The sequence below is a fragment of the Rhea pennata genome, chromosome 16 (assembly GCF_028389875.1).
Source record: "Rhea pennata isolate bPtePen1 chromosome 16, bPtePen1.pri, whole genome shotgun sequence".
In the NCBI taxonomy this organism is placed as follows: Eukaryota; Metazoa; Chordata; class Aves; order Rheiformes; family Rheidae; genus Rhea; species Rhea pennata.
Window position 1 is genome coordinate 2,037,595 of NC_084678.1, and position 15,854 is coordinate 2,053,448.

At 41.1% G+C, this 15,854-nt stretch overlaps 1 protein-coding gene and 1 long non-coding RNA gene across 6 annotated transcripts in view; both read right to left on the reverse strand.

Moving 5' to 3' along the window:
• MMP24 (matrix metallopeptidase 24) overlaps nt 1-15,854 on the reverse strand; it is a 57,025-nt gene that overhangs the window by 22,743 nt on the left and 18,428 nt on the right. For all 5 annotated transcript variants that reach the window (XM_062589023.1, XM_062589025.1, XM_062589024.1 and 2 more), the window contains one exon: nt 850-1,011. In XM_062589023.1, the coding sequence (XP_062445007.1) occupies nt 850-1,011 (162 nt within the window). The remainder of the gene's footprint in view (nt 1-849; nt 1,012-15,854) is intronic.
• Nucleotides 5,794-10,956, reverse strand: LOC134147654 (uncharacterized). Its single transcript, XR_009960042.1, has 4 exons — nt 9,706-10,956; nt 8,847-9,012; nt 8,382-8,497; nt 5,794-6,232 (listed from the first exon to the last, which is right to left on the reverse strand). It is a non-coding gene; the product is annotated as an uncharacterized LOC134147654 (long non-coding RNA).

The following is a 15,854-nucleotide window of genomic DNA, read 5'->3' on the forward strand; positions in this document are numbered from 1 at the left end:
TTTGCTCATCAGATTGTGTAGACCCCATCTGAAAGCAGTGAGGAGTACCAGATCCAGCACCTCACAAGCCGTTAGCTTAGCTTCTTCTAACTCAGTCTTTCCTTGACTGTGGCTCCTAAAACCTGTGTTCCTCTCTGCTCCCCTCTTCTTCAGCCCCCTGCCAATCATTCTCTGAAAGTCTTTGTGCTTGCATCCCTCATGTGGTGCCACATCATCTCCACCCCTAAGTTTTCTTCCCTAATCCTTTTGCCTCTTTTTTTCTCTTTTCTCCTGGAACCCACATCTTTATGTTATGCAGTGATATTTTTTTTTCAGTTGGAAATTAAGTGTTTCTTGAGCAGAACCAAACCTCTTTTCCCTACCCTCTAGCAATGGAGAAAAAAATGAGTGCATAAGTGTTTTTTAATTTCCCTTGATGTTCTTCACATTCCTCCCTTCTATTTGCATTGGCTGAATGCAAACGATGAGAGAAAGTGCATGATCTGCTGGAGGAAGGTGTTCCTGAAAGATAACCTTTGGGTATAGGGGTTTCTACTAAACCTTTATAGTTCTTCTTTCTACTGAAGTAGAAATAAACTAAACTTTCTACTAAACTTTTATTTTGGGGGTATAGTGGGGCATGGAGGAGTAGCAAGATCACAAAGGTTTATTCTGATTTGTGGATTGACACTGCCACAGGAACAGACACATTTGGCTGCGGATCAGGGCTTTAAATGGTTCCGAATTCAGCTGCCGCAGAAAATCCAGTCCACTGACTGCAAGCATTTTGGGAAGATACCTGTTTGTGGCTGTAAAACACTTACTACACCTGGGCTTAATATAAATAGATGAGCGTATAGTATTGCTTACCATAGATTTTCTGAATTCCTTGGAGGTCATCCTGGGGCAGTTTGAAGTTGTGTGTTTCCATATACTGGTAGAAAGGAGCCATGATAGCACTGGGATCATTGGAGTGTTCCAGACCCAATGCATGCCCCAGCTCATGGACCGCAACCAGAAAGAGATCGTTCCCTGCAGAAAGAATGCACATGCAGGTTAGTATCACAGCCACACTGTTAAACAGAATCCCAAGCTCCACTTGTTCATACAGCAAAAAGCTACTACTTTGTTATGCTGTTGTGCAGCAGGGCACAGTGTCAGTGTCAGCTACTGGAGAGATGGGTTTAGTCCTTAAAGTCTGTGCGGCTTCTCCAGTCAGTGTCATAGAACGGCCAGGAGTCTCCTAACTCATGGCCACATGGAGCACTCCCAGAACAGGTAAAACATGTAGCTGCCTAGAGTGAAAGGATACCAGAGTCTACAGAAAGCAGTCAAAAAATAAGATGTTGAGATACCATTGAATTCTTATTCTAAGCTTAAATATAATGCTGCCAGGTGAGGTGAGATCACTGCTAGCCTGCTAATCAACAAGGAGCTGTGGTAGGAAGGGATTGGGACTACTGCCAATCACCTCCTTGTCCTTCATCTGTTTGGAAATGGTTTCCAACATGATTTGAACCATCATATTGTCAGGGATCAAGGTGGGGCTGACCAGCCTTTAGTTCCCTGATCTTCTATTTTGCTCTTCTTAAATATCAGAGTGACATTTGTTTTCTTCCAAGTCTCAGGAACCTCGACTAATTGCCATGACCTTTCAGAGGCAATTAAGAGCTGCCTTGCAATTAAATTAGGTATCTCCCTCAGCAGCTGTGGTGCCTCCGATTAGGGTTCACAGGCTTGTGTATGTTCAGTTTGTCTCAATGTTCCCTAACGTGATCCTCCTCTACCAAAGGTAACTCTTCCTTGCTCCAGATTTTCTCACTGGCATCAGTGAGACTTCAGCCTTCCTGAAGGCTGGATTTATCAAGACACCAAAGTAACACCTTGCCATTTGCTGTGCCCTTTGTCACTAGGGGCCCTGCCCCATTCAGCTGCAGGCCTCCCTTTTCCCTAGTCTTCCTTTTGCTGCTTATGTGCTTGTAGAAGCCTTTCTTGTTGCCCTTTACGACCCTTGCCAGATTCAACTGAAAATGGGCTTTGGCTTTCCTAACCCCATTCTTGCACACTCAAGAGAGTGTCTCTATTCTTCCTGGGTTACTTGACTCTGCTTTCCCTCTTGTATGCTTCATTTTTATGTTTGAGTATAATCAGCTCCTTGTTAATCTAGGTAGGCCTCCTGCCACCTTCAGCTTCAGCTTGGAGGAGCTGATCCTTGACTATCAGCCAGCTCTCTTGGACCTCTCTTTTCTTCAGGCCCATCTCCCGTGGGATTCTTCCAAGTAGATCCTTGAAGAGGCCAATGTCTGCTCTCTTCACAGCGAGGCCTGTGATTCTGCTATTTACCTTGTTCCTTTCTCTCAGAATCCCGAACACCACCATCTTGTGGTCACTGCCACCAAGGTTGCCCCTGACCTTCCCATCCCCAACTGTTCTTCCCTTTTAAGAATTAAGTCCAACAGAGAATCTCCTCTCATTGACTTCTCCACCACCTGTGTCAGGAAGTTGTCATCAAGGCATTGCAGAAACATCCTGGCTTATTTCTGCCATGCTGTGTTGTCCCTCCAGCAGATATAGGGATTTTTAAAATCCCCCATGAGGATGAGTATCTGTGAACATGAGGCTTCTTCCAGTTGTCTGAAGGTGGCCTCATCTGCTACTTGTTCCTGATCAGGCAATCTGCAGCAGACATTCACCACAGTGTCACCCACATTAGTCTGCCCTCTAATCCTTGCCCTTAATCTCTTGACTGGCTCATCATTCGTCCCTGGGCAGAGCTCCATGCATTCCCACCGCTTTCTCACATAAAGACAACTCCCTTCCTTGCATTCTGTATTTCCTAAAGAGTTTGTATCCAGCCATGGCAACATTCCAGCTGTCTGATCTACCCTATTGCATCTCTGTAATCTCAATGAGATTATAGGGTAGAGCCTCTTTTTGCATATTGTTTGGAAGAGGAAAAAATAGACAAAAGGCAATGCTAAGAGAGAGGAGACCTGACATAAACAGAGACCAACACCAACCAGAGGAGATGAGATGCCTGGTAGCAGTAAAGGAAGGGCAACCCATGCGCCTTGACAGACAACAAGAGAATCACTCTTTTCTTGCTCTATGTGCTTGCTGTCCTTCACCATGTGCAAAGATGCCAGTGCTATGAGGTACTACCTTGTCTTTTCACTAAGAACCTTATCTTAACCAGATTTTTGACAGTGGCTTATAGCCAAGCTTCTTTTCTACTGCACACTTCATTTTCTGAATGCCATATCCTCTAACTGACCGTCATACTGCACAGCCCTTGATTCCCACACCTTACCTCCTCTGCCTACACCATTGCCCTGAAGAGCATCACCTGAAGAAAAGTCCTGGATGTCATCAAGCAAGAATAGAAGCAACATGCCAGGTTGCTGTGCACAACCTGATAAACAGGGAAATGACCATGAATGCCTCTGATACATGATTTTACCTTCCTGTATCAAACTGCAATGTGATGAGGCAAACAGCTTGCCCTGGGAGTCATATTTGCAGGTCTATCTAAAAGGAAAGGTTTGCTTGGTAACCTCATGTGACTGGGATTTCTGGCATGGATTCAAAGAAAATTAAGGCTCAAGCAGCCTCAAGAACTTTGTTTTAGAAGATGATTTGTGTTTATACCTTGACACGGCAGAGCATATGTGTCCTTTCCATCTAACTTCACTGAGAAAACGAAGAATAGTTCTGAGCTGATCTGTAAGCCCAGAAAGACAAAGGCTCACACCTGAAGAAGTCTGTAACCAACCACGGCAGTCAGGCCTACCAGCTATTTGATTACTGCATATAAACACATCTTTTCCCAGTCATCATTACAACTCACCTATACCTGGAAACACAGGCATATGGTGAAAACAGCTGCTTCTGTTGAGTTTTGAAATACCGTTTTGACTGATGGTGGTGTGTGAGGATGCCATGGAGAATGGGAAATTTGGGCTGGAGAGCTGTTTCTTTGACATCTTTCTAGATGTAAGGGACTCGGTAAAAACGTACCTTCCTCTCTCTAGCACAGCAACAGAGCACAAGCCAACACTGCAGTGAGAAAGCTACCTTGAGGGAGGTTACATTGCTGAGAGGACACTCAGACTGAGTAGCAATGTGCTGGGAGCTGGTGGCTGGAGCAGATGAAGCAGTGCTAAGGAGTCGCTAGAAAACGAAGTGATCACCGCAGAAAGTAGGACAAGGAGCTCCTGTTGCTCTCAGCAAATACGCTGATTCTCAGTGCTGTGGTTGCTTCCCATCCCAAAGCCTTTGCTGAAGAGCACTGGAATGGAACCTAACATAATCTCCTTCTCCTTCTGCTCCATCCCCCTCCCCCCCGGTTAAAGATTTCTCACTACTGCTCCATTCTTCCAGTTTTCTTCTTTTCCAGAGTTATAAGGAACTGAATAGCCTAGCTTTGTATTTGCAGAGGGAGTTCTCAAGGGAAATCCAACAATTTCTGCTCATTTATACCATCCGTACAAAATAAATTGGCCTGGTCAGAGATCTGCATCATCCTCCTCCTCCTTAGTTCTCAGGAGATATCCATAAGTCCACTAACAAGCATCAGTGAGAGCATTTAACATTACACTTCCAAGAACTCCTAAGACTGGGGATAGTTTTGCAAATTGGCCCATTGACTGAAACAGTTTGACTTAGCTAGGATACAATAAAGCATAAAGAAACAAAATTAATATAGCTTTAAAGCAGCTGACATGTTTACCTTACCAAAACAATGTTACCATTAGAAAAGTTTATAATTGAGGGCATAACTGTAACAACACACAAGCATTGCTCATTATTATAATGTCAAATTAGATAAAACATGGGTAAGTTCTTATGTTCAGTTCAATAGTACTATTAAAGCCCATGCACACATCAGACATTAAAACCATACAACGATACATAACTTTAAGCATGCATTGAATTTTCTGCTCAAAAGAGACCTCCTGTTAGTTACTGTATTCCCAGCTGAACTGGATACTTTGGATAAATTGCAATATAATCACATAGATCAACTCCTTGTTTTAAAGCAGCTGTTTCTAAGATACCATATCTCTTTGTAGAGATAACAAAGCCATGGTTTTAGTGAAACAACATACACAAAACTGTAGTCACAGACAAACAGATTTATGTATGATCTTCCTTCTAGTCATATCCTCCACCACTCTGGCTTCTTTGAATTGTCCTCTTTGGCTGGAGAAATGGCCAGATAACATCAGATAACAGACATCTTGGGAAAAGTTTTCCCTGTAAAACTGCTAGCACATGCCTTCTTTTACAGCTTCATTCACTTTAACTATCAAAGTTCACACATACCATTTCTTTATTTGACTATAAAACATTGCATATTGGGATGTCCAATTTCTGTAGGTCGGCAAAAGCACTCATTTAAATCTGTATCAGCTTAAAGTAATAGGTCACAAAGATACTATTATGGCAATGCAGTGATATTAGTATTAATATGGCTAGGACTCTAGCCAGTTGTTACTTGTATAATACAGATATGTTGCATATATATATATATCACTGAGCATGACAGCAATACAGCTGCAATAGGTGTAGGTAGATTCTGTACAGCACCTAGCACAGTACAGTATAAATCCACGGTAATGCTTCTATGACAACAGGAGCACAAATTAATAATATGGTGCACCTAATCAGTAATATGAGAGGAACTATGAATCTCTGACCTTTATTGCATTAGTTTTATACTTCATGAACTGTCATCATGCTAACACAAATCTATGTTAGACTTTTCTACTTACTGCAGTTTACGCAGACATAATTAAAGAGACGGATAAGAAGTTTAAATTTTGAAAATTTATTAAAGCAAAAATGATAATAAAGAAGTCAGATCATTGGTTGTGACAGTGCTATGCCTAGCAAAATTACAAAAGAGATAGTGTGAACTAAACATGCTTCTATAATACACTAAAATGACCTCTTCAAGTCCAAAAGCTATGTGAAGACAACTGTTTTCCAAGCACAACTTAAAGAAGCTTTAGGGCGACTCTAAGCTATGTCTTGGCACTTGCATCCTCAGACCTGGCCAATCAAAATTGTCAAACAGAAGAACGTGCAATTTGTCTGTAATCCTCTGTCCGCCTCCACAACATGCTCTGTTCAATAAAGGTTGTCTTTGCTACAGGCTTTCAAACTTCTTCCATATGAGGACCCTGAAGAAGTAGTGATACTGCTTTTCCATTTTTTGTAACAAAAACGAAGCGAAAAAGAGCATTTCAGCCTAGAATGGAAGCAAAAATGTGTTAAAAATAAATATAGGTTTCATTTTGTTTATAAATTATTGTGATCGTAAATTTAGCAACGAATATGACACATCTTATGGACTTTATGCAAACTCTTAGAGCACCTTTAAATTGCTTAACTGGAGAAAAAACTGTGACGTGTAATCTGCACAGAAGGTTTACCACAGGCAGGCAACAAAATGTTAGCAAAATGAGATTATGGGGAACATCTCTACTGATTATAAGGCCAATGTAACTCTAAACTTTCCTATGTGCAGTGTGACAACTCATTGAGAAGCTGCAGGATTAACTTGTACAAGGTGTGAGGGGCTCTCCTTTATAATAATTTCTCAAACATTTTTTAAGTGCAAGTACTCACCTGACTCATATGAACATTACCCCTTCTCCCTATTTCTCAAATGACATTGCAGCAGCTCAGTTTCTTCAGAGAAGGTGAGTAAGGATTAGCTGTAATTCCTGGCTGCAGGTATGAATACTCACTTGATCTCATCCTCACCCTGAAGGAACTGACCCACTGCCAGCAATTAAAGGTGGATAGACATTCCTGGTCAGGACAAACACATCATAACCTTTTAAAGCTCCTTGAGAGTCACAAGGCCCAGATGAAGGACTTGAGGCGACAAAGCAGACATTTTTTTACATGAGTCATTGCACCTTCTGTGCACAAATACTACAGCATTAGCCTTTAGGACTCCTGGTTCAGGGAAGCAGAGTGTAGTCTGAGACATACGGTCAGCACAGTCACATTTGAATTAAAGTGCATTTTAAATCATCTACATGGACTGGACATCTCAAAGCAGGAAGCTCTATCAGTGAAGTAAAGACACCATCTCTGTTTTGTCATGCCAGAAAGAGACTCAAATCTCCATGAGATCAAGTGACTGCAGAGGACAAAGAACTACATTGTATTACCAATCATCATTAAAGATTTGTAGTTGCCATATTCTCTCAAAAGGCACTGAGCAACCTAACACAACCTGTAGTTGTGTTACAGATCTGAATAATGTTGCAAATTGATATGTCATCTGACATGGTGCAAATTGCACTACGAGGACAATCTCGTGTAGAAATTCACAGGAAAAATGTAAAATGTCTTTCTGGAATGGTGAGGCTGTAACTGCCTGAGTGATGTGGAGGCAAAGTTGGTCAGCCAGAGAGATGGGAAGCAGGGACTTCTTCAGTTGGATCTGCAACCTCAGACATGCACTGGAATAATACTCTGCTGAAAAATATTCCCCTATCTTTCACAAGTGTTGTTTAACATAGCCTGTCGTTCAATATGCAAATACCAAAGAACCATCAACTCCAAACTGAACAACCATACTTGCCTTTTATATCATAAAGATCTGTGCAATAAAATAATTCTTTTTCTCATCTTTGTAACATATGGGAATGGATTTCCCCCCTTGTTAGCTTGCAAATAGCCTCTGTTACTCTTTAGAAGTTAATCAGTCGTCGGCATTCTATCGTTTTCACTGAGAAATCTTAAATGGCAGGGTTCACTTTTTTTACAAGAGCTATTGCATTCGAACTCTGCCCAATGTATATAAATTTTATTTGCACATAATTCTCTAATTTGGTACAACAGTTGGTCAAGAAAAGAAAAATACTTATAAAAGCATGTAAAATACAGACATGGTTTTCATTCCATCAGTCTTTAGAAGAAGTTATGCTGGTGGATTTATTTTTAAAAGTTATGTAAACAAATTTCAGATCAATAATTTAGAGAGCCTTCCCTTTTCTTTTTCCACTTCTCTATCATGAGCTAAAAAAATAAAAATAACAATATAAAAAAATCAAATTTGATTATTTACATACACACAGCTAGAGAAGACAGAAAGTGGAAGTCCAAGGGATGCTAAGTCCACCTTGCTGCAAGCAGCAGGATCTACAGCTAGAATTTAGTACTTCTCCTAGATGGAGAACAACTGGGAGGTTACTGTGAAAAAAGGGTTTTGAAACAGCAAGAAGGCTAGTTTGCTATAGACAGGTCTTGACCCTTCAGCGAATGGAATGCAGCCAGTTTATTATAGATAGTGCTGTGCACTGGCACACTCCACTTTGCTTTACCTATAATCTGTATTTTCTTCAGAAAGGAAGAATGCAAAAGGAGACTTTTTGGCTCACCTTGACTGTAACGTTCTGCCTTTTTTACAGAGCGGGTATTTTTTCTTTTGTATGGAAGGACACATTATTCTGATCTTTACTGGCTCCTTTCTATGAATCCCAGAGTATCTTGTTCTCTGTGGAAAGAAATAAAATACCTTACTTTGATTATACACAAATCAATAGGATTCCAAATGCCTACACAAATGTATTCATACTATGTGTATAAAACAACTATTGACAAAAGTAATGGATAACAATGTTCTCTTGGGAAAACTGTGAATATCAGGTGTATTTATAAATCTGTTGTTTTGGAACTGGAAATTGAAGGTGATCCTTATTCATGAATTTCAGCAATAGTCAATAACTAGCACTGTCAGTACTGCAAAGCTTTAAAATCCAGACTGCAGCAGCACAGCACTAGTGTTGTGCCACTTTTATCTCTGTATAACGACAATGGATAAAACAAAAGAAAGTATTACTTACAGAGATGTTGTCCGGTAGTGAAGAAGAAGAAACTGAAGACAGAAGTCTTCCATTTGCGCTGCTGGCCTTTCTCTCTTCCCTTTAGTTTTGTAATTCACACAGTAAATGGAACATTTGTTTCATGTGATTGGCTATGATGATTGACAAGCTTCTCTGGTGGGAATAGCTTTAAAAAATTATAATTTTTATAAATAATTTGCAAATTCTTTGTTTAAAGCTTTCTATGTTTCTGTTAGCTTGACGTAACAGGGATGTAATTGCAAACTGCTGCACAGTTAAGTGGACTGGTTGGATCTTTTTTGCCATACATGGCTATCTTGAGACCACATGTCTATAATTCTCATAATTTTGATTCTCATAAATTCTCATAAATTTGATTCAACATTAAAATATTATTTTGGAGACCTGTGGCTTATGGGAACCAGTATCTCTGAGCAATTTTTCCAACCTTAAGTAGGAATGTTTTAGATACTGAATATTGAGCTGGTCTTCCACAATGAACAAAAGTACTGACTAACAGCATGATTTGGAGGACTGAAATATTATTAAACCTGAGAGAACAAGTTGAAATTTTAATACAATGTTACTTCCAACATCTACATGAAAGTCAGTCAAATGGCAAATGCATTTACGGATACATAAGTAACTTCAAAGCAGCTCTGATTTTCCCTCTGAAAAATACTGATGCTTATTCTCCAAAACTAAGTATCAGAAGCCTGAAAAATACTGAAGGATTCAAAATGTCATTTATTACAACAAACTCCTTAGGTGCTGAGATGTTCTGTACCTGAAAAACCAGAAAAAAGAAGGAAAAAAAAAGTACTTAACTGTCAAAAAGTGACAAAGACTACGGGTGTACCTTCTTGTGAGTGCACATGCTCTCCATCAGGTTTCTCATTGTATCAAAAATGTGTAGACTGTCCTTGCTGGCCTCAGCATTTCCACAGAAAATTAGTATGAAAAAAGTGGTAAAATGAAAAAGAAACAAGGCAGAAAAGCGAAGCAAAATGTGGAAGGAACAGGAACTTCAGAAGGAATTGAAGATAAAAGACTGTACCAACTTCTAGCAATACGCCGGGTGAAGAAATAAGAGCTAAAAGGAAATAGTATTTCCTTTTTCAGCAAGCATGTACTGTACCTGTACAATTCAGGTAAGTGGGTTGCAAGCAGAGAGTACAGAATCATCCCAGAAAAACGGATAACAGTGCAAATCAGAAAGAATGCAAAGACTGGATACTCTTCATTCCTCTTAGACCCCTGTCTCCACCTAAAATATCACTACCTTAATCAAACAAACCAAACACTATAAAGAATATGTTGCGGACAACGCTTCCAAAGTTGATGTAATATCATAAGTGATGTTTATAATAAACAGCTACTAGGTTTTCTTACCAGGTAAGAAAAGACAAACCTATAACATGCACCACTTAATACTAACCTTACATAACTTATCCTAACATACTTTCAGTATGTTTATATGATTAATCTGATGAATGCTTATCTATTTAAATTCTTTTATTTCAGAAAAGTAACGGTAAGAGGTGATTCTTTAAAAGCATCAAAAATTAGGAAAAATATTGCCAGTTACTTTTCTGCACCTACAAGCATCAGTTCTCTTTTATAACAACTCTCAGTATCAGATGATTCTGTACTTTTAGAAGGGAATTTGCTAATACATGAGAGAATTTTATGAGTTGAGTAGCTTGGTACAGCTCATACTCGTCATGAGAAATAGCTGCAATTTACTCTGAAGTACCAGGGGCTAAAATGCTGTCTTCTTGGTAATACTAAAGAATTTTAGGAAAAATTATATTGAAAGGCTAGTCTGGAGGTCATCAAGTCTAACTTTCTGCTTTAAGCAGGGCTAACTTCAGAGCTACCTCAGGTTGCTCAGGGCCTCATCCAGCTGAGTTCTGAAAATCTCCAAGGCTGGAATTGCTATAACCTCCCTGGGCCAGGTCCCACAGCTGCACTACTCTCACAGTGATTTTTTCCCTTACACCCAGATAAGGTTTGCCTTGTTGTAATTTGTGCCTGTTACCCCTTGTCCTTTCTCTGTGCACTTCCTTGAAGGACTTTGGTCCTCAGGTTGGGGAAGGCTGCTATCAGATTCCACCCCCCCCACCCCCCCCGTCCTTCTCTTCACAAGGCTGAACAAGCCCAGGTCTCTCAGCCTTTTCCTGTGTGTCAAGTGCTCCACTTGTGTGGAGTGTCAGTGTGTCAAGTTATTCCTCCAGGGAGGAATAACCCCAAGCACCACTACAGGTGGGCTGACCTGCTGGAAAACAGCTCTGCAGAGAAGGACCTGGGAGTGCTGGTGGATGACAAGTTGACTATGAGCCAGCAATGTTCCCTTGTGGCCCGGAAGGACAGTAGTAGTATCCTGGGGTGCATTAGGAGTTGCCAGCAGGTTGAGGGAGGTGATCCTGCTGCACTACTCAGCCCTGGTGAGGCCTCATCTGGAATACTGCATCCAGTTCTGGGCTCCAGAGTACAAGAGAGACATGGAGCTACCGGAGAGAGTCCAGTGTAGGGCTATGAAGATCATCAGAGGACTGGAGCATCTGCCCCTGAGGAATGGCTGTGAGAGCTGGGCCTGTTTAGCCTGGAGGAGAGACAACTGAGAGGGGATCTTATTAACATGCATTAGTATTTGAAGGGAGGAAGAATTTCTTCACTGTGAGAGTGACGGAGCACTGGAACAGCTTGCCCAGAGAGGCTGTGGAGTCTCCTTCTCTGGAGATATTCAAAGCCCACCTGGATGCAATCCTGCTCTAGGTGACCCTGCTTGAGCAGGGAGGTTGGACTAGATGATCTCCAGAGGTCCCTTCCAACCTTACTGATTCCGTGATTCTGTGAAACTCCTATCATCACAGTGCTCATTCAGTAGACTCAATTCAGTTTGCTGACATCAGCCTTGAACTGGGGACCTCAAACTGCATACTTCACTGCTGTTAAACTTGAAACTTCACTGCTTTCAACTAACAACGCACTACTGACAAAATGGAAGTGGTCTTTGCAAATAGATCTGGGTAAGAGGCAGGAAAAGCTTTCTAGAAGAAAATAGTCACAAAGAATAGAAAAAGGAAAAAAAAAGCAGTTAGACTGTGAGAGGGAGAAAGAATTTATTTCTTCTTTTATTCAAAGAAATAAAAACTCTATCCAGAATGTAGACATGCAAAATTTCTGCTGTAGTTTTACAAACAACGTGTTTGCTCTGCAGCCAAAAGGTAAAGGGCAGCTCCTTCTCCTGCCCCAGCCACCCATTTCAACCTCATTCCTTCTGTGGGCCTAAGAACTGGTCAGCTGTAAATTAAATGAGATCAGAGTTAAAAAAAGGAAAAAGACAAAGAACATTTGGCTAGATCAGTTCCCAGTTCACACTGTGGCCACCTGAACCTTCCCTCTGGTTCAAAGGGGAATCACATGGCAGTAACTGGGGGAAGCATGTGCATAATCCCTTGCATAGCAATTTAAACTGATTGAAGAGCGATAGCATTAATCTGGAAACTAACTTCCTATTGGACAATGTTTAATGGAAAATGAAAACTAAAAGCATGGCACTACATTCTGTTTCTCACTCAGGGTCAAATTATTTAAGGCTTTGAAGGACACTCATCCCTGCAAAATCTAGGGAATTAATCTGAACGGGGAAAGCAATACATCTGATCATTGAGAGATCCTATAGAAGGAGAACCTCTTCTAGACAGATACAGTCCATAAAGACACTGCTCAATATCTCCATTTCTATGGGAGAAATTTTGTGTGTTTTATGTCTAACAGCTTTCAGGGTATTCAAAACAAATGAAACAAATCCTAAACCTGCTATTTTTTAGTGTGTCCATGACCTGATTTGAGCATTTTTTTTCTTGTGAAAACTAGTCTTTAACAAAAGACTAATGCTAATCCTCCTGATGGTTTTCACACTCCAAATCATATGCCTGCTTTGTGATGCCTCTGACTTTTATCTTCTGTTCCCAGTATGCAAATATCTGAGGACTAGAGAAGAAAAGGGCATGTAGCGAGTGACGCTGTAATGGCATCTAATGCCTGGCCTTTAGCTGCCACTCCAGAAGGGCACAAGTCTCTTGGTCTCTTTTAGGCTCCGTGTGCTGTTCTGCCAGCCCTATGACAATATATTGGAAGAGGTGCCTGCCCTGAGCAAACTGGTTCTCTAAAAGGGCACAAAATGCCTATGTTTATGCAGCTAAAGTCTATGGTAAAAGTGGAGATGGGAGAGAGGATATAATCTTTAGGAAAGGAGATAAAATTCCACAAGAATCAGGCATATTAATTTTACAAGGATCTTTACATCTTCAGTGTAGACACAAATTGGAACATGCTGGCTAGCAGAATAAAAGCAAGTTCAAAGCTATGCTGCCCAAACCAGATAGAATATTTCATAACTCATAATACTCACTGGCTATCAGTAAGATGTTCCTCCAAAATTAGCTACTCTAATCAAAATTTTCTCCTTGAGGTGCACGCTGAATGCTCATATTCATCAGCTCAGACAGTTTTTGGCTGTCCTGTAAAATCTCATCCTCAACAGATTGCTAAACATATGAAATGTCCAGATGGTGGCTTCAGGAATGCCTGCTTGCGCTCCGCCACAGCTCTGTTGTCTACATAGCTGTCCATTGAAACAGTGCTAGTCCTAATGGTGTAATCATAGGAAAAAATCTGTCCAGTTCCTCTCCTGCGTGGCTAACAGAAGTGTTCCTGGACATTGTTTCAGGCCCTTCTACCCCAGAATTTCTGCAGAAGCTCCTGTGTCGATTTGGCACTGAAAGTGACCTAGGAGGTCTCATCTCCTATATCAGCTCTAGCGATGTTTTGTAAGCACCATCTTTCTTCTTGGCTGGCTCCACTTCAGAATGCCTCAGCAGGAAGCTTTCCAAAGAAGTCTCTGCAGTATCGCTCAGGGATCTACAAGGACATGAGCATTTCCTAGCCAGGATGCTTGGTAGGGATCAGCTTTGGAACAAAATCTGGATTGCAGATGAAAATCGACAGTAGGTATCATCACTGCAGATGGGACAGCCCCTACAGGGGCAATCCTGGTTACCAATACAGCAGCAGAGGTGCTTGCTATTGCCACAGGTAGTGATGGTAGATGTGGATGCTACTGGCACCAGCACTGAAAGATACAGGCACCACTGTCTGCAGTGATGGTGACAACAGCAAGTTCATCACTGCAACAGTGATCCTGCTGATAGTGTGATGAGTTGGCAGACAGTCCACACTTAGCAGTGCTGTTGATGGTGACATGCATAAACAGTGGTGCTGAGATGTAACTGCTGCTGGGGCAGGGGCAGGTGCCAGTCCTGACAGCAGAGATGACACTTAAGACTATCATATGAGCAGCTGTTTCCATCACAGTAGTGGCAGCTTCCAGATCCTTGTGAGATTTCAAATTCCCTTTGATGCGACTTGTGTACCAACAGCAACTTCATAGCACATTCTGGGAGAGCTCAGTTCAGAGGCTAGGACACACAGTGATTCAAGTATCTCTTTAGAAAGTTGTCATTTGAATTCCAAGAAAGCCATGGGACCCTGTGTAGACAGCTCTGCAGGTAATGGCAATGTTACTGATCTGGAAAGTGAGCGGCACCATAGTAATCAGAAAATATGCATGAGCATAAAGTGAGAAAGCCTCCCAGAGCAACTAAACAAACGATAAAAAGGTCCCTTACAGAACGAAACGGAATAGGACTGGAAAGAAAGCATGTGATTCCAAAGCAGGGCAGACCAAACTGAAGCTAATCTAGAGATGATCCAATGTCATGAAAAGCTTTCAGGCTCACATGGAAGAGAGAGGCAAGCACAACCTGGCCAACCAGAATTCATGGGGGAATGGGAACTCACCATGTCTGAATGATGAGACAACCTAAGAGAGCCTGGGGAGCTCATAGGGAAGACATTCAATCTCTGTGCCAGACCTTTGAAACAGCTGTCATGTGAGACTGCAAGACTGTGAACAGGACTCTTATGTGCCTGGAGTTGAAAGCGGTCCTGTGGGAGTGGAGAGCAGAAAATACCAGGCTTTCAGAGGTAATATAACCCATTAATTGAAGATCACAGTGATTCTTTTACTGTTTTTCCCAGGGCTGTTACTTTGCATGGACATGTGTAGTATTTAAGCTCTTTTAACAGATGACAAAGATTTGCCTGGAATTATTATTGATATTACTTGCAATGTTGAACTGGAGATTAAAATTGACTTCATGTAATTAAGTTGGGATAAACAAATGTTTCAGTTGTCAGAGGTGTTAGAGTACAAAAGGGCAATGTGAATATTTGAACTGACAGAAGTTTCAGCAAGGAGACTAGGGTATTAGAAAGTATTTTACCCATCTAAAACTAGATTTTATGCAGCACATCTATGCTTGAACCAAAGTAAATTAAATGCTGAAGTAGCCTATCAGGAAATCACAGCAGACCAAATCTGTTCACCTTGTTTCAGGGACAGGCTTTACTGCCTACAGTGAGCAATGTATGGCTGTCACTATGAGTCTGGAGATGGAGATGGGTAGTTTAAAGTCTGCTTGGATGTTCCTACAGTATATTTGAAGTAAAAAAAAAAAACAAAAAAACAAAAAAACAAACAAAAATCCCAATGATTTGGAGATGGAAAGTATAGAAAAGTCACCTTTGGTGATCCTTCTGCTATGCAAATAATTTGGATACTGATGCTGCCTGCACTGACACTTAACTCAGGTGACCAAACCCTGCGTCTAAGCAGCCAAGGTAGGCCACTTGGCCTGCGAGGAGCCACTCACACTGCACTGCTAAGAGGCTAGGACTCCAAAAATTGCTTCAATTTCCTGCAAGTGCCCATACATCAAAGTCTAAAAGATCTGAATCTTTGTTGTAACAGATCTGGGATAAGCTAAAGGCTGAGAGCTGCTTTCATTTTTATCGATCAGCATTTTCTATGAAAAATGTAAGTCCTCCTAACTGTGACCTAGCCAGTTGTTCCTCATTGTCTGTGTAGCTGATTTATCC